At 39.1% G+C, this 26,329-nt stretch overlaps 1 protein-coding gene across 26 annotated transcripts in view; it reads left to right on the top strand.

Annotated features, from left to right (window-relative positions):
- Positions 1-26,329, top strand: part of SVIL (supervillin) — a 138,479-nt gene that overhangs the window by 18,267 nt on the left and 93,883 nt on the right. For 19 of the 26 annotated variants that reach the window (XM_071734919.1, XM_071734918.1, XM_071734917.1 and 16 more), the window contains exon 1: positions 16,330-16,406. In XM_071734919.1, the coding sequence (XP_071591020.1) occupies positions 16,343-16,406 (64 nt within the window). In that variant the 5' untranslated portion in view covers positions 16,330-16,342. Of the gene's footprint in view, positions 1-11,307; positions 11,397-16,329; positions 16,407-18,988; positions 19,525-26,329 lie in introns of those variants that run through there. The other 7 variants (XM_071734922.1, XM_071734920.1, XM_071734909.1 and 4 more) reach the window with 3 other exon arrangements.

The following is a 26,329-nucleotide window of genomic DNA, read 5'->3' as shown; positions in this document are numbered from 1 at the left end:
CTAAGCATGTAGGTTAGGAATTTGCATGGAGTCGGGGAAAAGCAAGAGTGCACACCCTTGTGCGGTCCAGGGCTGAGCTGGGGTGTCTGTGCTGCACTTTCTCAAGCACTCAAAACAGGGAGGTCTGCTTCTTGTTTAGGTGTCCTGCCCAGCAGTGAGGCAGGAGGAAAGGAGTGCTCACTGAGCTTGCCAGCAATGATAAGGCCTCCGGGTGGTGATTGCAGTAAACATGCTGCGAAAATCGCAGCCCGGCTTTCCCAGGAGTTAAATGAGGCAAGGATGTACTTCTATCACTTGTTCTGTTGGAAGCCTTTTCCCACCAGCTGCTAAATGACATGCAAAACAATCAAACTATGGTTCTTCCAGTATTACTGGTGTTCTAGCATATGATACTTGCTTCCATTTTCAAAACTGAATTTTGTCAGCATAGACAGACTACTTCACTCTGAAGATGTTCAATCTTACCACAAGTGCTTCTCGTGTTGTAATAATCATATATAACTTTCCTCTTCAACAAGAGCTGCTATCATGCTTGCTTCTCCCCCTCAGCTCTTTAATAGCCTGCCAAACACCATAAATATATCCTGAACAGACTGATGCAAAACTGGCAAACTAAATGGTAATGACTGCTTGCATTCAAATCAGACTATTACCTGCTACATACAGTATTCACAGCTGCATTAGTGACTAAAAAGGCTGCTATTGGTGACAACGAAGGACACCACAAAATTGATCTGTTCTTAGACTTAAGCTATAATTTGAGAAAGCTAGCTTAAAACAAAAGAACTTAAGTTCATAAATAAGCTGTAAGCAACATAAGGTTTTTAATAGGAGAGAAAGAGTTAGCAAGGAACTACGCAAGTCCCACAGGACTATATAATCTCTAACATAATTATGTAGTTCATTAAGTGAGTAAAATTTCCAAAGCTTAGCTCAGGAATAAGACTGGATTGTTTGTGATGTGATTTCATAAAACAAACAAGGAGACTAAAGGCTCCAGAGTCTACTTAAGGTTTTGCAAATGGGTTAATGGCTACTTCTCAGTTTTTTACTTTAAACAGTGCATGAGGTATTACATGATAGTTGTAGAAAGAATGTCTAGGAAAGAAACTTATGATTAGATATATGCTGAATTTCTTTACCAATCATGCTGTGTTTACACCAGGCCACTTTTATAATTTGAAATAGCATTTAAATGTTGAGAGAGCTTTTGTTTCTTATTCTGCTAGTTAATATATGTTGCTAAATATTTTCTGTCTCCTGTATTCTCATTGTGCTAATAAAATGAAAATCTGTTGTGATGTTTCTGGTCCTACTTGATACTATTAAGACATCTCTGTTCTGATACATTCTGTCTAACTACAACAGCTATGCCAACAAACGAACTGTGAAGAAAACACTTTCAGCAACCTAGAAAAATTGCTCACCAGAACATCCCTCCCTGGTGGAGGGATAGCTGAGAAAGAGGTGGATAGCAGTGGATGTATCCAATAGCAGTGGATGTATAGCCACTGCCATCAATGCATCTTAGGAAGCTGTAACTCCTCTTTGGGGTGCTTTAAAAATGGATTTGACATTTCTTGAAACGGACAGATGAGATTCAGCTTTTGGAGAAATTTTATCAAGGGAACCTCCTGAAGATGGTGTCTTCCCTTTTCTTTTTTTTCATAGCTAAGTGTTGTGTGACTGAGATAAAGCTGCAAAGGTAATTTGGATTGCACTTGTTCACATCACCCCACACACAAGTATAGAAGGAAGTACGGAAACAGCAGCACACAGTGGTCTTGTTGAGCATGTAGACTTGTAGAGGGGAAGGACCTTTCTGTGTCTGTTCCCTCCTACCTCCCTTGTACTGAAGTTTCCTGCAAAACAGAGGCTTGTCCTTGAATCTCCTGCCTCAGCATAGATCCCTCTATAAGCTTCATTTTACTTCAGTAAGTCTCAAAGTCCCAAAGGAACTTAGAAATTTGGGTGATGGGAGCCACAGACTTGTCCAAAATGGGTATTCTGTGGAAAAAATCCCTTCTTTGGGCATATAAACTAAAAAACTGCTCCAGTGTGCTAATGTGAATCTGTGGCTTTTTAACTTTAGTTATTTATCCTCACCAGATCCCTATGAAACTGGAGAGTTCTTTTCATCTTGAGTGATACACCAGGAGCTGGATTGTGGTAGTAGCCACCATGCTCTCATCCACATGTACCAGCTTCCCCCTTGGTACCACTCTGTTTTTCTGACCCTTATACTGAGTCATGTGTTTAATGTATAAGGAAACAAGTAAATTATTTTTATGGTTTCTGGTCTGAAATGAGTCAGTGCAGCACACATGTTGTGGAGCAGGGAAGGGATAGACTCAGGAAGGGATACAGTGGGAATCTGGCAGCCAGCAGCTGGATGAGATTGCTGTGGGACCCATAGACCAACCCCAGTGAATTCTCCAAGATCACACAAGTTTCTGTCAGCAAGAAATTGAAACCATCTCTCTCCTGTTCTAGGGTGCTGAGCAGAGGCCTGTCACATGCCATAGGAATGGTTTAGATTTATTTCACTTGAATTTATTGTTTGGATGCAAACACTGATGTATGAATTAGTAGATGCTTTCTAGTGTATGCCAAAATCCAAATGTACTGAGCTGGTCTTCAGAACTGTAAATCTTCTGTTGTAAGCTGGATGCATTTAATGAAGAATTCATAATTAATTTCAGATAACTTCCTGTTAGAAATGTGATTGTTGGGTAGACGTTGATCTGTCACCTACAGCATGATTATGTTGAAGGGTTACTGCATCTTAATAAAAATAGCTCAGGAATTAGTGTTTGAAACTTGGGTAAGGAACTGACTGGTTGGTCACATTCTGAGTTGTGGTAAAAAGCTCAGTGTCAAAATGGAGACCAGTTGTGAGTGACATTCCTCAAGAGCTGGTACTTAGACTGGTGCTGTTTAGCATATTTTTTGGTGACATAAACCATGGAACTGAGTACACCTTCAGCAGGTTTGCTGATGATACCAAGCTGTGTGGTGAGGTGAGCGTGCTGGAGGGGAGGGATGCCATCCAGATGGATCTTGAAAGGCTTGAGCAGTGGGCTCATGCAAACTGCATGAAGTTCAACAAGGTCAAGTGCAAGGTTCTGCACCTGGGTTGGGGCAGTCCCAAACCCAAACACAAACACAGATTGGGTGGAAACTGGGTCGAAAACAACTCTGAGGAGAAGGACTTGGGGGTGATACTTGAGGAAAACCTCAACATAAGCTGGCAGTGTGTACTTGCACTCCAGAAATCAAACTGTATCCTGGGATGCATCAAAAGAATCATGGCCAGCAGGTAAAAGGAGCTGATTCTCCCCCTCTAATCTGTTCTTGTGAGACCCCCACCTGGAGCACTGTGTCCAGTTCTGGAGCCTCCAACACAAGAAGGACATAGAGCTCTTGGAGCAAGTACAGAGGAGGGCCACGAATGTAATCAGTGGGCTTGGAACACCTCTCCTATGAACACAGGCTGAGAGTTGGGCTTATTCAGCCTGGAGAAAAGGAGGCTCCAGGGATACCTTACAGCAGCCTTCCAGTACCTGAAGGGGGCTTACAAGAAAGCTGGAGAGGAACTTTTTACAAGGGTATGTAGTGACAGAATGAGGGGCATTGGCCTTAAAATGGAAGAGGGTCAATTTAGGTTAGATTATTAGGAAGAAATTATTCACTATGAGAGTGGTGAAACACAGGAACACATTGCCCAGAGAGGTCGTGGAGACCCCATCCCTGGATGTGTTCAAGGCCAGGTTGGATGGGGCTTTGAGTAATATGGTCTAGTGGGAGGTGTTCCTACCCATGTATGGGTGTTGAAACAAATCCTTCTGAGGAGTTATGTTGCCAGCTTGGGAAAACATCAGTCTGTGTGCAATAGTCTGGTAACTCACAATCTGCTGTGTGACCTTTTTTCAGTGGCTTAGTAAAAGATTTAGAATGGAGTATTTTACTAACCCTGGACAATGCAAATTTCTAGCTAGATGCAGCATTCCAAGCTATGATTCTTACCATTAAGGCAGTGCTGAATGTAAGGGTCTTAGGGGAGACCTTAGGTGTCATGTATTCTGACATCTATTTCTGCATCTTTTTGTTTGAATCCGTTTTGAAAGGAATAAACTGGGAAGCTTCTTTGAGTGAAGAATTTGGAACTCTGTGCTGGTTATGAAGCTGTCTGCTTCATTCCTGGGTTTTTTCAGCTTCTTTGGAAAAAGGGCTGTCAAAAATTAGTTCTGGATATGATTATATGTAACGTGCATTTTCTTTACACTGCATATTACAGTTAATTGAATTTTAAGGTCTTTCTCCTGGCAAATTTTGTCAAGCTACCAATTGACTTAATTTTTGTGTATCCTTTTTTACTTCTTGAAACAAAAGAAAGCTAGTTGGAGCTTTGTTTTTTTCTTAAAAGAAGAACAATATTGGAGAAATCTGTCTCCACAATCTAGTATGTTGTCTAATGTTCTTCTAGGAACAAATGCATCATGTGGGTTTTTATGTAGGAGGATTTTTAGACTTTTAATGGTTGGGTCTTAGCCACAAGGTTCATGTGACTTGACAAATGTGGAACATCTGGGTACTGATGCACATCACTGTTCTAACAGTCATTCCCAACACCACATGCATTAAATACAAAAAAATTAGGGAAAAAATAGTTGGAAGAACACATTCTGTGAAATACAATGGCAAGGGTCTGTTGTGCAAGACATCAAAACACACTCAGAGGTCTATCTGATGTGTTTTATGCATTAACTGTTGCCTCCTTTGGACTGGGAGAGAGGTATTGTGCTTTCCCAGTCAGTGGCAAGCTCATAGTGGATAGAAATTACAGTTTAGGATAAGGGATTTCTTGATATAGTTCTTTGTCTTAGTCATGTATGGGCTACATGTTAGGTAAGTAGCTGGCTGAGCTGGCGTACTTGAATTGGAAATGAAGTGTGGCTGAGTGGCTCTGACCTCACATATTGAAACACAAATCTTATTCCTAACTCTGCCTGAAATGATTTTACGTAGTGACCAATATTCTTGTAAACCCCAAGTGCTACTGTTTGACTATGTGCTGTAGCTGGAGTAAGAAATTTTGATTATAAAATGACTGTGATGTTAAAAAGAAAGCAATTCTTACCTATAAGACTTGAACTTCAGTGTTCTGGATCAGTAGCTATGAAACCCATTTCTTCTAGACTGCTTATAAAACTGCATGAGGGGTACTGTACTTTTGTATACTTGGTGCTATCACTGCAGTCTGACAAGAGAAGCTGCTGGGTTTAGATTGCAGGATACAATACATCCAAAAAAGCAGACTTTGGGATGCAGGTCACAACCTCTGTTGAGATGGAATTCATTGTTGGGGTGGCAAGGAGCTCACTGTTGTGCAGAAGGCAAGTGTGATAGAAACAGTTGTCTTCCTAGTGACTTGCATGTATTTCAAACGTGGTCTGAAACTTTAGATGTTTAGCTTCATCATTCAGTAGTTTGTTTGGTTTTTAAATAATGCAAAGCTAGTCTTTCAGATGTTGTCAGTGCAGATGGAGATGTACAGATTTCTGGTACTCACAGCTAGAATTGAGTCTTACAGACTCAGTCCTTACTTTCTAAGTTATCGTCACAGACTCAAATCTGGGAGCTCAGGTGTAAAGGACCTCCTTCAGTTGATCTGAACTTATTTTCAAACAGCTATCTCTGATTTCTGAATTTTTCCTTCAAATGTTGAAGGCTGTATTCATGCTGTGCTTAAATCTTTTTGAACTTAGTATTTCTCAAACTTTTAATGTCTTGCTCAAGAGATCTCAGTTTTTTAGGGCTTCTACTCTTGAGTGCACATAAAAGCTCTTGTTCCAACACAGCCACACACATGTTTAGAGGCAGTGTGTACAGACATTGGAAACTTGGATGCTTTGGAAGTGTCACTTCACTTTGAAACAGCTTCTGAATGGCACCCTGCTTTTAAAGGATGTGTAAGAAAATTGTCTGAAATTCAGGAAAAGTTTTTGGCATTTTTTGTCCAGAATCAGGTGCTTAGGATAGGTACTTAGGACTCGGATAGAAGTAGTATACAAGCTGTAAATAATTGTGACGTCTGTTTTAATTGTCCTATTCAGTTGTGCTGTCTTAGAATTTGCTATACTTTAATTAAAAAATTTTTATCATAAAGCTATAGTTAGCTTATTAGAAAATGCATATACTTTAATAGTTAAAGTTGGTGGGAGAAATGTTTTTGTTTGAATTTTAAGTTGATAGTTTTAAAACTAATGTAGTGGATTGTTGTCTTTTTTAATTTTCAAAAGCTTTTGGTTAAAATTAACCAGCTACAGTTTCACTACAGTTGGCCTGGGCTCCCTGAGAGCCTACCCTGCCCCCCCAGCTGACTCTCTGAGCCATATGTCTCTAGTGAGTGAATGAGGATCCATGAGGATTTTTATATCACATTTCCAGCAGACTTCTTGCCTTGAATGCTGGCTACAGTCAGTACATCTCAGTCAGCAGTTCCATCCACATGCCCTCTGAAAGTCTGATGCAGAACCTGGGCTGATATAATTGTGCTTTGTCCAGTACAGGACTTGCCGAAGCCCAGTGTTTCTATTTAATTTTTTTTTTAATTGAACTTTGTAAAAATGTAGTTAGGAAGTAATTCTGTGTGTCCAGAATGTTTAGGTCTTAAATTAAGCTGGTGTTCAAAGTAGTTAAATGCAGCTTTGATGTAAATGATTTTATATAAGCATAGCAGTAGCTTCATGTCCTTAGAACAATTTTAAGTTATGTAGCTTCCTTTACCCATGCTCCAGTTTTGTTAAACAGTTGAGAGTAATCCTGTGAGACCCTTCTTTTCAGTCTAAGTGCATGAAAATGTCCTTCAGAGCATTGGGAAAATAGTTTGATAATTCTAGGCTTTAAAGAGACTTCTGATGTCTTGAATCTTTATTACACTAGAGGTCAGTGTATGACGGGAGCTTCTGTGAGGTGGTATAGAGTTTCTTGCAGAATCCTATTTCATCAAATTTGAAACCAGATTCTAAGAGAAACTGTAGCCTACTACTGTGGAAAAAACCCTTCACATTAACATGTCCTATGACTCTCTTGGCTAAAGGGCTTTTTTGAGGTTCCTGCTTTTAATTCTCCTTGCTCGATGAGTATTTGGCAAGTATCAATAAGAGCACTTTAATGTGGTAAGCATGAATATGCTCACTCAATTGTTCCAGTGTGCACCTCAAACATCCATCCTGTGTTGTAATAACATAGCTTTCTGGTTCAGCTATATTTTTTATGCCATGTTGTTTACAGGAGTAATCCTTAACTCATGCACTGTATAAACTTAATAATGGCATGGTAGGAGAATTGCACATAACACTTATTATTCCTACTGTATGTCTAAACTTTCTGGGTCCTGATAACTTTCTGGTGAATGGCTTTGCTTTGGGGTTTTGAGGGAAGCATAGTCAGGCATGATCCTATCATGGCACTTGTAGAGATTGTCTCCTTAGCAGGTCTTCTTCCGTTCTCTGGGAAAGTAATTTCTTTAAACATCTGGAATGTGCAAAAGCAGATTGTTTCTGAAAAGATCTTTGGGCAGGGGGTCTAGAACAGATGGTCAAACTACAACAGTGTTATATGAGGTCAAATGGGAGAGAAATACACTGAAGGAGAGTCCTGCTGACTGGAGCAGATTACATCACAAACAACAGATTAAGAAAGACGGTGGAATAGGAAAAAAATAACAGCAGGATGGATTTGAGATCTTAAGTGTTTTGTAAGAGAACTGACTGGAAACAAAAGTGCCTGTATCATGTTACTTGTGTACAGGGTTCTTCCAAAATGCCTGGAAAACAAGAAAAATAAGAACATGGGATGTTAAGAGTTTATAATCTAGCACCAATACAGAGGGTAAGTGCTGGCAGAGAGCTGAACTTTGCTATTCTTAAGCCATTTTCTGACCGTTAAGAGAGACCTGGACTGATCCAAATCTTGGTGGCCTTTCTTTTTCATGGTATTGAAGGGGGTGGGGACGCTGTAAAAGTGTAACCAGCAAATCTCCTTTGCTCCTATTTGCAAATATACTGCTGCCCAGTATATTTTGTTACATGACTCTGGAGCATTAAGAAGGATGACACCTCACTTGAGATAGTGTGAAGGAGGTGTCAGACTCTGGTTTAATTGAACACATTGCGAGGATTTCTGGCTTCACAGGAAAGCTGTTGCACTTCTCTACCTTTTTCTCAGGTTTTTCCAGGCTGCCTTTTTTTTTTTTTTTTTTTAATTCTCTTTTAATTTTTTTTTTTTAATTTATTTTCTTTCTGTAGGAAATGAAGATGTACCGAGACTTTGCAGACTGGGGCCTTTTCAAAACATCTTAAAGTTTTGTGATATCAGGCTTCATTGGATGTAGTCTGAAGAGACATGTGATATGTCATTAAGCAATAAATAAAACATCCTAAAATTTTATTTTCCTTTTTCTGACCTTTGGACATTGAAGGGATGCAACCTTAATTTGTTTCAGTGAAACTATTTGAAGTCTGTTCTGCATGTGAAAGCTGCAGAACTACAAGACTTTCCTTAAAGAGAACCCACTGTAGCTGTATTGTAGCCAGCCTAGTGAACAACCATGGGCCATTGCAGGTTCTTGCAGAGCAGCTGTAATTCTATAATTTGTGCACATAGTGACAAAGTGACAGTCTTTCCTGGTTCAGCTTTCAGGTGTTAAATTAGTCCAAACATTGATATTACCTGCATCCAGAAGAATCTTTTTTCTAGGGAAACTAGAAGTTTGATTATTCTCCTGGATCAAAAAGGATGGATCTCTGTGGTTAAGCAGAAGCAATTAGTGTTCCCTCTTTCTAATTCACAATATCAAGCATCCAAATAATATTTTGATGTCTGTCTTTCCTTCATGGTAAACTTGGCTGATTCCAGGTTCCATCTATCTATCAAAAAGAGAAGAAATAATACTTGGAGTGTCTTTTCCTACTTTTGTACTAAACTCTCAAAATGTAGGAGTTATCAGATATATATGGTTCTAGTGGCTTGCCAGACACTCCTCAGCTGAACTGGAGAGAAAGTGCAAAAATTGCAGCCAAGAACAGTCTTCAAAAGGTTGGAATTCAATTGCCAGCTTTTGCATTTTTATTTCAATCTCAAATATTTCCTGGTAAGTGTTCTGTAGTTCTTAGGCCTTGTGTTTGTCTCACAGTGTGTACTTGCTAGAATTTCTTGTAAGACTTCTAGCACTAATGAGGATGTGCAGAATATAGTGACATAGGCAATATAAATAAACCCCACCATCACTAACTCCATCAAGATAGTTCAACTCACACCAGATGTCAGGGTTCCTTTGAAACAATAGATTAAAACAGGCTTCAGAAATGGAGGCCTTTAAAACTGCAGCTCTGTGGTCTTTTCTCTCTTGTTCCAGCATGCAGATGTTGCATTCACCAATGCACACTGGGTTAAATGCATGCTGTGCATTTTAAATGGGACCTTTTCCCAACCTTACAGAGATTTCCAGGTGAAGTAGTTGACTGAAACTATAGCTGGATTTCAAATTTCTGGCTTTTCTGTCTTTAAAACATTAAAATGTAAAAAGGAAGAAGGTAGGAACGGTAGAAGTGTTCAGGCAACCCCAAGGCTGAGTAACAAGATAAAACTCAGTAACTGTGGCTCTGAAGAGGTAGAGGAACTGATTTATCTTTCTTTTAACCACCCCTTGCTGACTACCTTTTTTCCTCCACATTTTCTGCCAAGCTGAGGTGATTCCCTACACATTTTACCTTTCATATAAATGTCCATTTGAGTTGAATGAAAGTTGTAAATGGGAAAACAATAGCACATGGTTTACCATAATTTGGGAACTATCATAGTGAAAATGAGGGAACAGCTGCATAACATTAGGGAGAGAGAGGACTGAGTTGCTGCATTATCTGTTCCCATGGTCTCTAAGGTAGTCTATGTCCGGGGGGTTGTTTGTCTTTTAACATCAAAATTTTTCCCAAGTCAGAAAGATTCCTGTTCTATCTGTATTTCAGCCTTTTCATAATGAATTATTTTTGTTTTGACCTTTTCTCTAGATGCTGTTATTGGTGTCTGACATGTTCAGCAGCTGCAGGGGAAGTGGAGTAGTGACCTGACTGCTCTTAACAGTTGTTGCTTTGGTTGCTTAGGATATCATGACTTCACTTAGTGCCTCTTAATAGATTAAAAAAGGAAGTTTAATGAAGCAGCAGTGAAAGTGAAAGCAGTATATTTGTCTCCTAAATACATATATAGGAGAGCTGAACCTCACCCTGCAAGAGTAAACTGTCGTTTCAGCTAACAGCTATAATTACAGGAGGGGAACAAGAATCTATTCAACAGCACAGACTCCTTCATGGAGCTCAGGGCTGCCTTGGATAACTCACTGCTCTGTGGAAAGAAACATCTGCATTGGTGATACAGAATAGTATAACAATCCTGAAGTGGTCTTATTGGGAGTTTTTATGAGTTCAGTGGATTGGCATGCTTATGGACAATATAATGCTGAGATAGTTCAGCTAGTTTGAAACAACCTGACTTCAATACTGCATTAACATGAATCTCCATATGGGCTAAAACACCCTGAGGGAAAGTAATTAGTGTTACAGGCAGTGCTAGAGATGTTTTGTATTTGCCAAAGAAGAAAATAAAAGCAGCTGTGTTTCAAGATGTGAGGATCAAAAATCAGGCCACGTGGCAGGTGTTACCCACAAAGCTGAACATACTTGATAGGTCAGGTGCTCTCCCTGGGAGGGGTCTCAGGTCTCCTCATTGCTCTGGTTTTAGGAAGAGAGATAGATCTCCCCATTGCATCCCCTTAGGATTTTGAGGGTAATAGCCTTTGGGTAGATGCTGCTGTTTTGCTGTTGTCTTCAGTGCTGCTTGACCTTATTGAAAGGTGTAATACAGAATCCTTTCTTTCTGTGAGGTGGTTAAGTGAAAGCTTGGCATTTCTAGAGAAAATGGTAGTGCAAGACTGTGTCTTATGTTAAAGGCTAAGCCATTAGCAAGTGAATGGTCAGGTTCCTCAGGGTTCCTTGCAGACTTGCAAGACCTTTCTTTCCCTGTGAATATACAGTGCATCAGTAGCTGGACTTCCAGAAGTGTTTTTGCTTATGGTGATGATCTTGTCTATAGGAATAGGCAAGTTAGCAATATACTCTGAGTGGCTTCATTCCCTGTGAGGTCATCCCATTTCTGTAACTGCCTGGTGGTTCTGAAGTTTTTTCATATCCTGGGATGTACATTTGTGATTCTTACCCATATCTTTTTTGTATTTATTTCCTGTAGGAGGAGGACTTCCTTTTGGATTGTGAACCACTTGGACATGTTGATGCCCACCTACCTAGAGGGTCACGCATGGATGGTTGGAATTTAAGGTGAGCTTCCGGTGAAAAATGGATGCAGATGTGAAATAAGAATCTGTGGTTAGTTTGTTGTTGGTGGTGGTTTTTTTTTTTGGGGGGGGGGGGTTGTGGTTTTTTGTGTGTTTTGTTTTTTTCTGGTGTTGTTTGTATCAAACATTTAAAGAAGAATCTGTCTGTGCTTCTTAGTACATATGTAGCATTAATAAAATATATAGTTAAGAGCCCGGAGTAGCCTTTGGGGTCTTCAGAAAAGCTGGATGGTGTTTAAATACCAGGTGCTAATGCTGCTTTAAGAAAAAATATTATTGAATATGAAAATGACAATAAGAATTCTGAAGACTTTATCTCAGTATGCACTGAGAGGTAGCAGGCAGCTGAGATGGATCACCTGTTCCAGCCTTTCTTTCATTCCCTCTTCCAATTGTCTAAATAAAATAGCTTCAACCATTCCAGACTATAGGCAATTCCTTCAAGTGTAATGTTTTGATTAATTAGTAGTCTACCTTTCATGTTGCCCTCTCTTCATGTTGCAGATTTTTATGATATATTTGCAGTTTAGTTTTGTAGATTTATTTATTTATTTTCAGTTCTTGGCTATGCAAACACAAACCAAGAACAAAGGGGACTGCATTTTGTGTGTGAGTTTTTGTAGCAGGTTCTGTCAGTGCCATAAAGTCAGAGTCCCCATAACTTTCATAATGCATGAGATTAATCTTGCCCTTGGAGAGCAGCATAATTTTTTGAGTGGAGAGATGTGATTTCTCAGACGTGATTGGGAAGATCTCAGTAGTTTGTATCAGCAAAGTATTATATCACTGTTCTATCTCTTATCTATACTGAAATAGAACTGATGTTTAATTCTGGCCATACTGCCTGAAAGACCTCTCATCCTACTAGTTCTCTTGCCACATGTAGTCTTTGTTTTTCCTCAGAGGTATGGCAGGCACTGTTTCAGTTGTCTCTCCAAAATTATATGAGATGTATTTTCCCTGCAACTTGCCATAGATTGTAAAGGCTGGTGGAACACTTTAAGAGTGAAACTTTGAATAAAAACTTGTTTTGCTAGTTTTAACATTTTTTTTTAAAAAATAAAGGAGGGAACCAGGGTCAGTGCTTACTCTTACATGTGCTCAAGAGCTTGAAAAGTTGGAAGGGTTTGCAGTAGAAAAGCAAAATCTAATCGTGATTCCCAAAGATTTGGCTTTGGAGCACAGTCATGGAAAAGATGTATTGGATCTCAACGATGCTGAATGAAAGCATTTATATAAAGTCTCCTCCAAAAATATTTAGCACATGCATATTCACATCAAAGTTATTAGCTATATACTGTATATGGTGAATAATTTAATGCAGGTGAGCAGAAGTAGCCTGTTCTTGCAAGATTAAAGCATGTACTGAAAATTATGTGAGCAGTCCTGTGAATTTAGGTTTTTAAGGGTACTATGTACTTAAATAACTTTTTTCCAGCAAAGGCTCAAGTAATTCCAGCCGCTAGAGAATTTCTTGCTGAACTTGCTTCTTGGTACATACCACCATAAAAGGGTTGTAACCTTCAGAAGATTATGCTATCACACCAATGGGTATTCTGGCTGCATTTAAAAAACACAAATGAATCAACAACTAAAATCCATGAGGATTATTTTAGTAGATGATTTAAACAGCCAGAGATTGTTAACAGTACACAATTTGCAGGCTTGACTTGATAGAGATAAGAGAAGACATAGCTTGAGAACATCTGGTAATTAAACCACAGGGTATTTGGGTATGTCATTTTCAGATGAATATGTTTTAGTTTTTCCAAAGCAACTTTCAGTGCCATGCAGTATTTCCTATGTCCATAAGTAGCTTATACTATAAATTCAGTAAGAATTACATGGGCTCAATTATCAGACCATAAAATTATTGAAGAACATTGGTGATCTCTGGAGGTTCTGGCCTAGGTTTCTACTTTGTTACTGGAGTTGCATCTGGTTAACACTGTCTAACTGACTGGAGAGGCTGGGAAGTGTGCAGGGCATGATCAGATAAGTCCCACTCTCTTTTCATATCATTCCAGTAGACACAGTTTATGAACAGGTATTTTGTTTTTTAAAATTTAGAGTGTGTTGGTGTTGCTAGCAGCGTACCCTTTATCATGTACTACCTGTATTGTGTAACATCCACAAAAAGACTGCAAAGCCAAAACAAGTTCATGTGCTATCTTGTTGGACACTTTAGCAGCCCTGCTTACATGTGGAGAAAGATGTGGTGGCCCTTCTAATACTGGTTTGTTTTTAATTACAGAAATTTCAGCCAATTCTTGCAAAACAAGTGGGTTGTTTCATTTCTGCCATCTTGGATAGAATTGAAACACTTCAGGTTAATGACACATGCTCAACACTATGTCTCTAATCTAGCTGGAAACTTCATTATCTCTCTTCTCAGGATAAAGGCAGAAACATTTATTTCCTCTTATATATTCAGATGTCAATAAGACTGCCTTCCCTTTCCTCTCTGCCCTTCTCCACCCCCCCGTGGTTTCAACTACTTTTTCAAATACTTTGTAAGTTGAATTATTAATGCTTGCACCATTTTAATAAATAATGCCATTCAGTACTTCACAATCTCCTGCTGACTCATAATCTTTTTTTGCTGTTTTAAGAGCAGTTTGCGTGAATTTTTTCACTTTACTGCTGCAGAACAATAGTACCAGACTTCTTCTGAAAGCCAAGCTTACAGACAATGTTGTCCTGTTGCAAAGGGTTTGCTCTTATACAACATATGATAATGTTTTTGTTAAAATCTGTGTGTTTGGTGTAGTACCTCTTATGTCTGGTGTTCTGGTGTTCTCTGGCAATATTACTTATCCTCTGATTGCCAGAGGATGGAAGTGTTAGTGTTGGATTAGCCTAGCATCTTGTGCTTAAGAATGTACCAGCTCTTCACCTGGCAAGGACTGGTCCTTTTCTATTTTCTCCTTACAGTTCCTCTCAGGCTTTGGGATAGCACTACTTGAAGGCATACACAAAACATTTATTTATGTTGTCATGGATTTTTTTTTTTTGTTGTTGTTGTTGTTGTTTAGAGCATTGGAAATTTTTGTAAAGATGTTGCCTGGTGAGGAAGGGTGGGATAGAGAGATTGTAAAAGCATCTTCTTTACTTCTGCATCTCTCTTCAAATTAGTAATTATTGGTAAGAAAGAAAGCTATGCTTCTACTCCCAGAAGTTTAACATCCATCTCTGCACATGGCCTAGGCTGTTGCCAAATGCCCTTAGCTATTTATTATGGTCAACACTATAGCATCCAGACTATTTGAGAGTTGAAAACTTTGGGTGAAACCACTAATCCATTCAATCTGACATCCTTTCTGACACCTTGTACTTCTTTCTGTAGTAAACCTTTTTGAGGAGCAGCTTGTCCACCTTGGTAATTTTTTCCTAATTTCCATTTAGTGAAAGATTTCAGGTTTCTTTCTAGGATCCAAATTATTCACGCTTTCATCCAAAACTTTTATCACAGTGTGCTACTGAAAATATCAGAAATTTTCATATTTAGGAATATTTTGTTTCCCCCAAAGTGTAATGACTCCAGGATGCTGGTGTGAAGCCATGCAAAGCATGAGGAGGTCATGAAATCTGAGAAGTGATGACTCGGTTTTACTGCTTTTGCTCAGTTCTTTGAACTGTGGATTCTAACTTCATCAGTGGCTCTACAAACCTTGGTGTTCAAGACTTGCATCTGATACCTTTTCTAAAAACAGAGGGAGGGAGGAGAGGGAGTACTCTGTTTATTTCAACAACCACAAGCAACACTTCCAAAATACACTTGTGGTTGTATTGCAGAGTTATGAATCTTAGGTTATCTAGTGGTGACTAACATGGTGAGACAGTAGCCTAATATGTCCATGCTTTATTTAGAGAAGGTAGCTCTTATCGGAGACAAGGAACACCAGTGCTTTATTCACTGCCTTTGCTGAATCCCTAAGTGCAGATAACAAGTCTGTCAGCAGTTCACACTGCAAGATACAGAAGCTTGCCTTTCAGGTGAGTCTTTCAGACTGCAAATTTTAAGGATTTTTGCAGTACAGAAAGAAACAGACTCCTTTCCCCCTCCAGCTTCCCTCATTCCAAATACACTTTTTAGGCTGACCTATGGTTTGATCAAAGTTAACAAAGTGTTGTGATATCTCTTGATCAAATAGATTTCTCACTTACATTATGATGATGTTTATAATACTGTATTATCTCATGGGAGTGGTGGATCACAAACAGATTGTACTTTTTAAGTTCTTCAGGCAGAGCCTAGAATATAGTAGTTACACCTAGAGTACCCTACAAATTAAGAAAACAATTTTTCCTCGCTGCAGAATTTCACCTGTAGAGTCTGGGTGCGCATCTTCAGTAAGATAGCAATCTTTTTACTGTTCTGCCTGATTGAAAATCGAATGGAAGATCTTAGCTTTGGGGGTATATACAGTTTGCATTGAAGCCAAGATGGGTTGGAGGGCATGGACTTTGGCACAAAACATCTGGCTTTATTCCTCTAGACAGACAGTGCAGCTGAATTGGGGATTACTGAAGTTTTCGGGACTGTCCTTCCTGACTTGCCACCTTATCATCAATTCAGAATGCAGGGAATTGTCTGGCCCTGTGGCAATAAAACCAACTGTAATATACATCTAATAGTGAAAAAACAAATGGTTTGTCCTCTAAGAAAGACCAAAAAATGCTTGTATTGGGGGTTTTGTTTGTTTCTTTCTTTGTTTTAAAAATAAATAAAAAATCCTCTACAGGTTATTTTAGACTCTCACAGAAATGGGAATATGCTAAATGAGTGTGGTTCTCTAGCTGAGCCAATAGGGATGGCCAGGCACAGGCAACACTTTTATCCCACGAGAGGGAGGAGGGGTGAATCAGCTAGAAGATATAAGCTGAAACAAAGCCATGCAGTCCTTCTGAGTCATTCGCATACACTGGATGGGTAAGGCTTCCTGCTTCCTGGGACACAGAAGAGGGGTCATGATTCTAACAATGGATGCTAGTAAGTCACTTTTTATTAAATGTGTCTGTCTTTTTTTCTGAGAAGTCTTTCCTCTCCCCAGTTAAAAAGAAGATATCTATAAACTGGGAAGGTGAATTGTTAAATAAGTGCATGCTTAATCCAGATTTCATCTGTGCATTTCATGGTGTTTTGTATTGATATTATTTCCCGACTGTTACTCATAGGGGCACATATCCTCCCTCGCAACGCAAGATGCTAGTATCAGAATGGGTCTTTTAATTTCTACTTCTGCCTTCATTGGGACAGAGCCTGTGGCCTGAGAAATGCATGATTTCTCATTCTCTTTGAGAATATAGGTGATGGTCTCAGGAAGATCTTATGTGCCAGATCTTATGCTTGCTGTAAAGAGCTAGTGGTGTTCTAATGCACTGGCTGTGTCTTCCTCTACTCTGTTTACAGAAATTTTGTATTGCAGAGGAAGGGGGAGAAACTGTTGCATTTCTGTGGTGCACTCAGTTCTACTTTGTGTGTTCATTGCCAAGGAAGTCTATGTGAAAAGAGCACCCACAGGATGTATTTTTCAAATTATGTATGAAAGGGAAATCCTTAAACATAGTTGCCTGTGTGAGAGGGAGAATGAATGTAGAGTGGTTTCTATAAAAGAGGCAAGCAATCCTAATCCAGCTCCTTTAGCGGGGGTGTGTTTCCATGTCATAACTCAAATCCTTCAAATTCCTCAGTAATAAAAGACCTTGGGTTTTAAATGGTTATGGATAGGGCATATGTGGTTGTGCTCTGGCAGTATGCTCACGGCTGCTCTTTCTTTTACCAGTTGCAAGCATGCCTGCTGCATTTTTAAGAGCTCTGTTGAACTTTTGTCAGCAGTTGGTTCAGCTTTTTTTTTTTTTTTTTTTTTTTTTTAACACTGTGCAGAAGTATAATGTGACATGTTCTACAAGCTGTGTTCAAAGTGAAACTTATTTGTGCAGATCATGTTGGTCTCTTTTATCTACTTGTCATATGCTCAGTTTACTCCATGACAATGGAAAGCTCACTGTCCCCTGTGCATTGATTCAGTCAGGCATTTGCTAGGGCCTAAAGGGTATATTTTCTGCCTTCTTCCAGCTCTGGCTTCTCTGAGGCTTCCAGAAGTTGACCCTGCTGGGTTCTTCATACACAATGTAGAGGAGATAACAAACTAATTCATTTAACCCACCCACACTTAGCTGAAGTTGCTTTGACATAATCTGAGTAGAAAAGATTGAAACCAATGACTCTTTTTGTGTTCCAGCTATGTTGCGTGCTTTGCAAATCAGTTAAAACCCAGGCCCTTTAACTGAGGTAATTAAGTCTAACACAAGCTCAGAGAGGATGGCATATGGCTGACAGTTTTCCATTACATGGAAGATGATGCTTTTTGTGTCCTTAGCCAAATTTCAACCCCCTCTTAAAGCGGTTTGAATATCAGGAATCCCCCTTCTCCCCCTGCTTGTACTGCAAGACTGATGCTTGGATGGTAGATATCATGCCCAGTATTGCAGAAGAATGCCTTGGCAATATTCAGGATTTATGTGCTCACTTTGCCCACAAGACACTTATTTCTTTGTGGTGTTCATGTACTGCACTGGAGTAATTAAATTCTTGGTTTTGGAAACATCGAGAGATGTTAACAAATGTGCGGATAAACCAATATCTTTTATTTGTGTGTACTTATGTACCTGCAATGTTTCTTTGCACTGTGAGGTGAACCATAAAGATAATTCCACCCACCTGAGCTTCACTGGATCCAAACCTATATCTTTTTTCAGTGTCACTGCACTAGTTTCTCAGGGATTACTATGCTTCAGTAGTCCTAGTGGTGATTCTCAAATTTATACTGACTTGTGTGGTCAGTAAACATATGTTTTGGAAGCTCCTAGTTCCTTAAGAATTCTTAAATTAAAGTTCTCAGCTTCTCTGTAGCAAAAAGGTTTTAACTACCTGCAACATTGTAATTCAGGGATTTATAACAGGGACTTCTAGAACTTCTCAAGTGTATTTGAATTGCAGAAAAAAATATGCAAGCAATTTAGTGCCTTGTGCCTTAATCTGGGACACGGATAATGCTCTGTGAAGTTTATCTTCTTGGTTTCAGCCACCCTTTGAAGCTGAGTTTGCTGTTGTTGGAATTCTTCACTTATTTCAAATTGTATGTTTGCATTGCAAGTCAGGGCTGATTTTTTTTTACTTTTTAATGATCGGCAAATTCTAGAGGTGTTTACAACAGAATAAAACATCTGTTCCTTAAGGTAATTTTAAGACTACTTGTGCCTTTGTTTCAAATTCTTATTAAATGCATTTTATTCTGCTGCTTTTGTCTTAATTTCTCAATTTCTTAATTAGCGGATGGACTAAAAAAAGTTTTGGATGGGGGAGTAAAAATGAGAGCTGCAAGATAGAGTTGACAGTATAATTGGATTTGAAGCAGCTACAGGCTGGGACTGTTGCAACAGCTGATTTGATCCTTCTGAGTTTCAAGAGCTATTTATGGTAGATTAGCTGTATCAAAGCTCTACTGTTCCAACCATAAAAGGTTGGTCCTGTGTGAAGTTGCCACACTGCATTTGGCTTAGTCCTCCGAGGCTGGAGAGCCTATAGCTTTTTATGTGGATAAATCCAGTGATGGACGGAAGTACTAAAGGCAGATCAAGGACTAACACTGTTGAGGACTTCAGATGGCAGCGAACTCTTAAAAGGAGATTTTCACTAATAAATTTTTTGCTCTAGTAATTGGAATCAGCACTTGGATATAGCTCCAGCATATTTACTGCCTTTGGTGAACGCATGCTTTTATGAAAGCGTTGTTCTAAATTTATCTGACTTATCTGAATCATCTTGACTGCACATGTACTTGCCAGCATTGCATGTTGATATTTGGTAACTTTTGTGAAGTCACTATTCTGTTTTCTTAGTGGGTGAGAGTAAGGTCCACTGGAAAGGTATCTTAGCTGCGGTGAGAAACTTTTCTAAAACAAGAATTATGAAATACCTGGCTAAAGAGAGCTTTAGTCGTTATCAGTAACTATTTTGAGAAGACGTTGACCCCTTCTGCTGCATCTATATCTTCTTTCCTCCCTTGTGTAAAGGCAGACAAGTGGATATTTTACAGGATTCTGAAGTAAGTAACACCACATTCGGAGAGCTTGCACGCAGTCGCTCGAGCCAGTTGTTTGAGCGTATTTGCAGCTTTGTCAGGTTGAAACGTGAATGCGTTTATCCCAGCCTGTGCTGTCATTCAGCCTTCCTTAAGGCACTTTGTGGTTGTACTCTTGTGATTTTGCTTAGAGGATGAATTCCTCCTGCTATGAATGGAAAGTCCTGTCGCTATTTAGTTTCTGTTGTGAGGTCCCCCTCTTTTATTTTTCGGAACTTTTAGTTTTACATATATTAGCCTTAACCACAGTACTACAAGCAGCTATCAGAACATTTCTGCAAGAACAAAGTTCTTCCATTGTAATTTTATCTTGTGTCTAAGTTCTATAAATGCATGTGAATGCTGCTGCACTGAATAACTTGTATTTTGAAACTTGGAGTGTTCTGAAGCAAGCTTCCTCCAACTTACTCTTTTTTAAGTATTACCAGGACACCACAGGTGAAAGTTACTGGCACTGTTTTACCTTGCTCTCCTGCAGCAGAATCAGCTGTTAAAAGAGGGGGGAGCATAAGGGGCAGGGGGTTTGGAATAGGAGGTTTCTTCCTTCAGGGGTGTTCCAGGTGTTTTATTTAATCTCCAGAAACAAAAAACTGGTGTCCTTGATAAAGAAATGAACTTTCTGATTTTCAGTTTCCTTTTCAGGAACTAACAATTTAAGACCATTTTCTGTTTTCTTTTATGTATATACATGTCTGTTAATGGATCTAGAACTTTTATTCTGAATTATATAAACCTGTGTTTTTAGCCCAGAGAATATTATAAGACAGAGCACGTCTGAACAGTTACTGTTTAAAAACTGTCAGTTAAGGGATAGTAATATTTTATTGCAATAAAAAAAACCCTCATATATCTAATCTTTTTTACACAGACTTTGTTAGATATACAGATATACATTTAAATACTTACCTCTGTCTGTATATTTTATAGGAGACTGAATCCTTCTACCTGCAGGCACAGTGAGGGTTAGGAAGAAACTGCCTGATCAATATGTCGGGCTTCAGATAGTTTTTGTCTTAGCTTAAAAGATGTGTATGTGATACCTGACTTTAAAACATTTTTATATTGCTTCTAGTAAAATTATTATTTTAATAGGCATCCTTTTTATATAATCTTTTTTTTTTTTCTTTGCTACTTGCATTTTAAAAAGCAAGTTGACTTAAATTGCTCCACCACTTTAGCATGCCTGTGTTGTGCTCCTATTAATCTATTAGAATATGTCAATGCCTTAAAAGTCTTAGAACACACTACAGAGACATCAGAAATGGAAATTAGCTACCCCAGAGTCTGGGAAGACCCCAGAGAGACACTGTTAGAGCTCTTAACTTGAATTTTAGGCTCAAACATGCTAAGGTTGTAATGCAGGAAATGTTTTGATTGATAAGAAGTAACAAAAGTGAAGTGTCCTCTTTGTACAGCAGATGTTATAACTTGCTGGAACAGGTAAAGATTCTTCCCTGCTGTCTCTGGGGGATCAGTTAATTTAAGCATTAATTCTACCTCTTCCAATGCTGTTTTGTGTTGACTGCATTGCTAAATTACATTATTGGCAAAAATTTCCAGTGAGAAGGAGAATATCAGATTTATTAAGAAGGACGGTAGCTCTGTACTTGGCATTTATTTGCTTGTAATTTGATAGTTTATATGGGTAGTGGGAACAGACAAGCAGTTTTAATCTAGCTATTCCATGTTACATTTTATAGAGAGAAGAGAGATTACACTGGATCTGCACACAGATCTCCCCAAAACTAGCTAGTTGAGGAAAAGTGAAATGGTAGTATGCAGTTCTTCATAGTAAGTAAGCATAGGCTTGGAGATGGTGGAGTTGAGCCATTTATGTCCAAGACATTTCCAAACAGTTGCTGTTTGACAGTTTTCTGTGTGGAAAGGGTATATGCCCTATCCTGTATACACTGTAACACATGAGCTGAAATTTTTCTCTTGTTTATGTTGATTAAGTGGTTTGAAAGCTTTAGTAGGTTTGTTTATGCAAGACATGATTAAGGATGTGTAGAATTTGTGGTTTGTGGGTTTGGTTTTTTTAAACGCAACATTGTCTTTTCCTTGCTTTGAACCGTTCACAAGATTGGCTCTTGACTATGAAGCCTTTAATGTATTGAACACAGATGAAAATAGCACAAGCTCACTTGCTTTAAATTGCCATTTTTTGAGTTCATGTTTGTACCCCAATATATTGGCTCTGTGCATGGAAATTTTACTACAATTTTAAGAAGGCAGAAGCTCTGGAATAGTTTGCAGTAACAGGGTGGTGATATTCTTCACTTTGCAGAAACATTACTGTTCACAGTGTTTTCTATTGCTGAATGCATGGGCTTCTGTTTCTCCAGAGAGAAGCCTCCATTTGGCATAAGAGAGAGAAACTGAGCTTTCAAAGGAGGAAGCAGTGTGCACGGTGATCTCACCTTATTGAGTCACTCTTTCCCAACTAGGCATTTCAGAGTTAACAGGCACATTGGAAGGTCATGATTTTCAATAAGCAAAATGTGTCCTAGTTGGAATCTGCCTTAAGCAGATAAGAATGCATTGGGTAACCAGTGATAAAAATGCTTCTGATGTCACTTACTCATGTGGCAGTGCATTGAAGGGAGTCTTTCAGTAGAGAGGGTACAGCAATTAAATATTAAGTCCTTGCTGATTTATTTGCATCTAGTTGATGGACTGGTCTCTAGTGAAGTCAGCTTTCAGAGGTTTAAAAACATAAAGTGAGATTTCAAAGAACCAAAATAAATAATTCAGGTTTCCAGGTGTGTCCCTCTTCAGGTACACAAAAAGTCATCATGATGAACCTGCACATGAAGCATCATGTGTCATATTAACTAAGGCCAGACATTTCTAAAATGACTTGAGGCTCCATCAGGCCATTACACAGGAAGAGTGTAATTTCCCCACAGAATGGAGCTGTTTCATGCCAAAAGCTTCCATGCTGTTACAAATGAACTGTGTTCAGGTGTTAGTAAAAAGATTGTGTACCAAAGTACTGTGAGAAGTTAATAATACCTCCTTGGAGTTAATGACTGCCAAATGTGCTCCTCATGGCTTATACCTGTAAAACTCTTGGCAGTCAGCAAAGACTTGCAGGATTTCATTCTTGATTCATCATATCAGCCTTAGATTTAGACAATATTATTGTCTGTATCTTAAAATAAAACAAAGCTAGCACTGTCTCCTATTAGCTTGCTGTGGAAAGAAGGAGGGGTATAGATTAACATTTCAAACCAGTTGCACCAAATGGTGCAGGGAATATACAAGTCTTACATGCTTCACACGTGGCTTTTTTGATCTTGCCCTTTCTGACAAAAAGCCGAGTTAAATCTTGGAAACAGGTAGAATAACTCCTTAACTCTTAGAAAATAATTACCCCAACTATTTATATTAGAGTGAAAAATGGACAGTATTTCCATGTCATTTTTCATTAAGTGGCCCTGAAAACAAGTTGAGATTCTACTGAAAGCAGTATTTCAGGCAGATGTTGGCACTCCAGTGGTGACTAGGAGCCTGTAGCCACAAGTTAGGACTCTGGCTTCACTTGGCTTTGGTGTCAGTCACCTTAACACCTGCCTGCCTTTAGTTTCCAACAAAAACCCCTCAAACTTGCCTGATTTGTTAGCAACAGGTGAGCATCTGTGAACAGCTGAGGCAGCCATTGCTCCAGGAGCACTACATGTCCTTTTTTTAATTCCTCTTCATTGTGAAGACAAGTAGTTATTCTGTGCAGTGAGTGAAGCACGAGACATTTCTTACCATCAAACCATCCATATAACTCACTTGAAACAGTCAGGGATTCTATGTTAGTTCTAAGCAACTCTTCAAGTTGAAGGAATAGAGTTTACTGCATGCATGCCTTAAAAACCCCAACTAGAGTTAGTTTATATTAAAACTACTTCAAAGAAAAAACATGTACCAGCTCACTGAATTGCACTCAGTGAAACCCGTGTGAATCCGAATAATCTTCTGCTTAAGAATAGATAGATCTGCACCTTTTACTTGAGATTTAAGTAAGCTTTCATCTTAAATTATCGAGGCTTATATACTGTCTGTGCTGTGTTGTTTGGACTTCAGTAAAAATACATGTAAGTAAACTTAGGGCATAATTTTGAAGTGCAGCTATGAAAGATGTTTGATATCACGAAAGCTTGACAGCTGGATTGGAGAAAGCACAGAATTAGCGAGTTTCTAGTGAAACATTACATGGATGAGTATTTATGAATTTAAAGTCATGAAGCAGGCTTTCATGAGTGATTTGCAGTTGCTTGTGATGATACATGACTGAATGCAGACAGCGTCACGACAACACAACTCTGCAGAAGTTAATTGCCAGGGAAAAAAGTGACTCCGTGTGCATTCTTCTCAGCAAACATTTAATTTAAATCAAGAATTATTAGGCTTAGTCACCCTGGCTTGTCTTCCCAGCATCACAAGTAGCCTTGTACAGGACAGGACGTGGAAGAGACAGAGAGAAAGCAGGAGTTGAGAGAGGTCAAGAATTAGGGACGAGGCTTTGAAATAGGAACAGAGGTGGTTTCAGGGCAAACCAAGAGAAGCACTTGGAGAAGAGGCACTCTCTCATGCTTTTGTTTTTACTGTCTTGATTGGATAAATGGGCTAGTTTAAACAGGATCTTCAGGTCACCTCTGTGCTGGGAACAAACAGGGTTCATATGCTGGGATAATAGTCTAAGATTTAATCTGAGTATTGCATCATAGGATTACACCCTAGGAGGTGTAAATTGCTCGGTCTCAACATGACTTCACTTACGTGTCATGTACTCTGGCAATGTCTCTTTTGGCACCTCAGGTTGTTGTATTCTTTGTTCATATCTGTGCTTCAGGGGTTCTGAAATGCAACCTGCTGCATGACTTCAGTCTAACAAGTGGTTTAAGCTGAAATGATTTCCGGGTTGATTAACACTTCTGAGTTGCTTTCTCTTGAGAAATGTGACAGTTTGTTGAATTACAAAGTAGTTTTCTGGTGTTTGTGTTGCTTCCACAAACATGGATTTTTGTGTTGAACACTATTTCCCTATTGACTTAAGCATGGTCCTTGCATATTCCAAGACTGGTAGGCTGAAACATAAGTGGATGGAGCTGAGATGTGCCCTTCTGCCTGCAAAGGGATGCTTTACTGCAGCTTCTGCTGAGCAGACATGTGTGAATCTTCCTCACACAAAGGAGAAATTCTCTCTGTTATTCAGTTCACTGGGGGTTAAGTGGGTTTAGTTGAGTACAGTAAAAAACAATGTAGTTGGTGGTATTGTTCCCATGGCCATCAAGCTGTACTCCCTGTGGGTGGTCGAATAAGGCAGACAAGCTCTAAACTCTTGGAAATATTTCCATAATTCAGGAACCTGACCCTGGCCAACATGGCTGTATATTCTATGAGAGCGTAGGGTGCCAAAAAAATATGGGCATTGAGCTTTGCCCAGCCAAGCCATATTTTTCCATGTAGCTAGAGGTCCCTCCTACAACCACCTGCCAAGTGGTGTAGCTGTTTAGTTTTAAGGGTTGACAGCTAACCAAACCTTGTTTTGTTGCAGGCTAGAGACTTAGCATGCAACCAACAATAAATAAATAAATAATGGGAGTAGAATTTTGCAGGGCAAACTTGGTTTGTGGTTTTCCCCCCTCCTTTTGGAGCTCTTAGAAAAGCAGAAATCAAGCTTTTAGCTTAGGAGTTCTTCAAGTAAGTTATTTTAACTTCTGCTGTTTTTTAAAATCATAACAACAAAAAATGCCGTTCTGCTTCCAAAGGAGATCTCTTAGGAGTGAAATGTCCCCCCTCCCCCACAAGGGAACTATCCCTGTTAGGGCAAACAGGCAGCTTTTGGCTTTGACAATAGGTCTTTGTGTTCTGAAGACATAGCATAAATTATTTCTTCCCCAAGGAAGGTTGGGAAAGAAAAAACAAGGCCAAACAGCCTCGTTTCTCTACAAAAGCAAAACCAGAAATACTGTAGTTCAACCATAGTGATGCTGTGCTTGCTGTATCCTGTCCAGGACTGCCTGTAGTGTAGTTTTCCACCAGGTTTTGGTCTGAATTTATAATTCTACTCCCAAACACCAGTCTCTGGCAAAAGCTGTGACCTGGGAGTCAGAGGAAGTGAAAAATTGCAAGTGATGATGTTCTGTAAAGCCATTTTATTTATGGTACTTTAAACTTTCTGGCCAGTAGGCCATTGTATCAGCCACAATTTTAGCCTTTCCCTTTTTAAAACAGGATCATGATTACACCCTTCAGGACTTCTGACCTTTCTTCTACACTGTCTGCGTTGCTGGTCTCTAATTTCCTGTCCCTGTGCTTGCAAGGCTTTTTATTACTGAAGTTATTCTTTATCTGAACTTCTGTCCCCCTGTTCTCCTGCTTTGAGTAGTCTACAGGTTCCACTTGGAGACAATTTTTAAATATTGCATTGCCAAATCGTAGTTCTGGAAATTACTCTTCCAAATTTTTTCATTGCTGTGCAAATATTTGGAGCAGAAACAAAAAGCAGAAAATTTGAACCCTTGTTTATGATTAAACCTCTTCCCATGTTTGTTCTGAAGTGGTGATGGTAAGGGGAAAACCACATAATTGCATCATTGTTCTAATGTAAGGTTTGATGATGCCTTCAGAAAGATTTATTCAAATTCATTTTGTTAGGACATGACAAGCAGTTCTGAGTGTTCTTGATCTGCTAACAAAGGAGAAGCATTGCCAAGGAACAGAGAAATAACTATTTGGCTTTCTAGTTTTGCTTTCCGGTTTGCAAGAATAG

This window comes from Heliangelus exortis, chromosome 2 (assembly GCF_036169615.1).
Source record: "Heliangelus exortis chromosome 2, bHelExo1.hap1, whole genome shotgun sequence".
NCBI lineage: Eukaryota > Metazoa > Chordata > Aves > Apodiformes > Trochilidae > Heliangelus > Heliangelus exortis.
The sequence above is the reverse complement of the archived record's forward strand: the minus strand, read 5'-3'. Positions and strand labels throughout refer to the sequence as shown.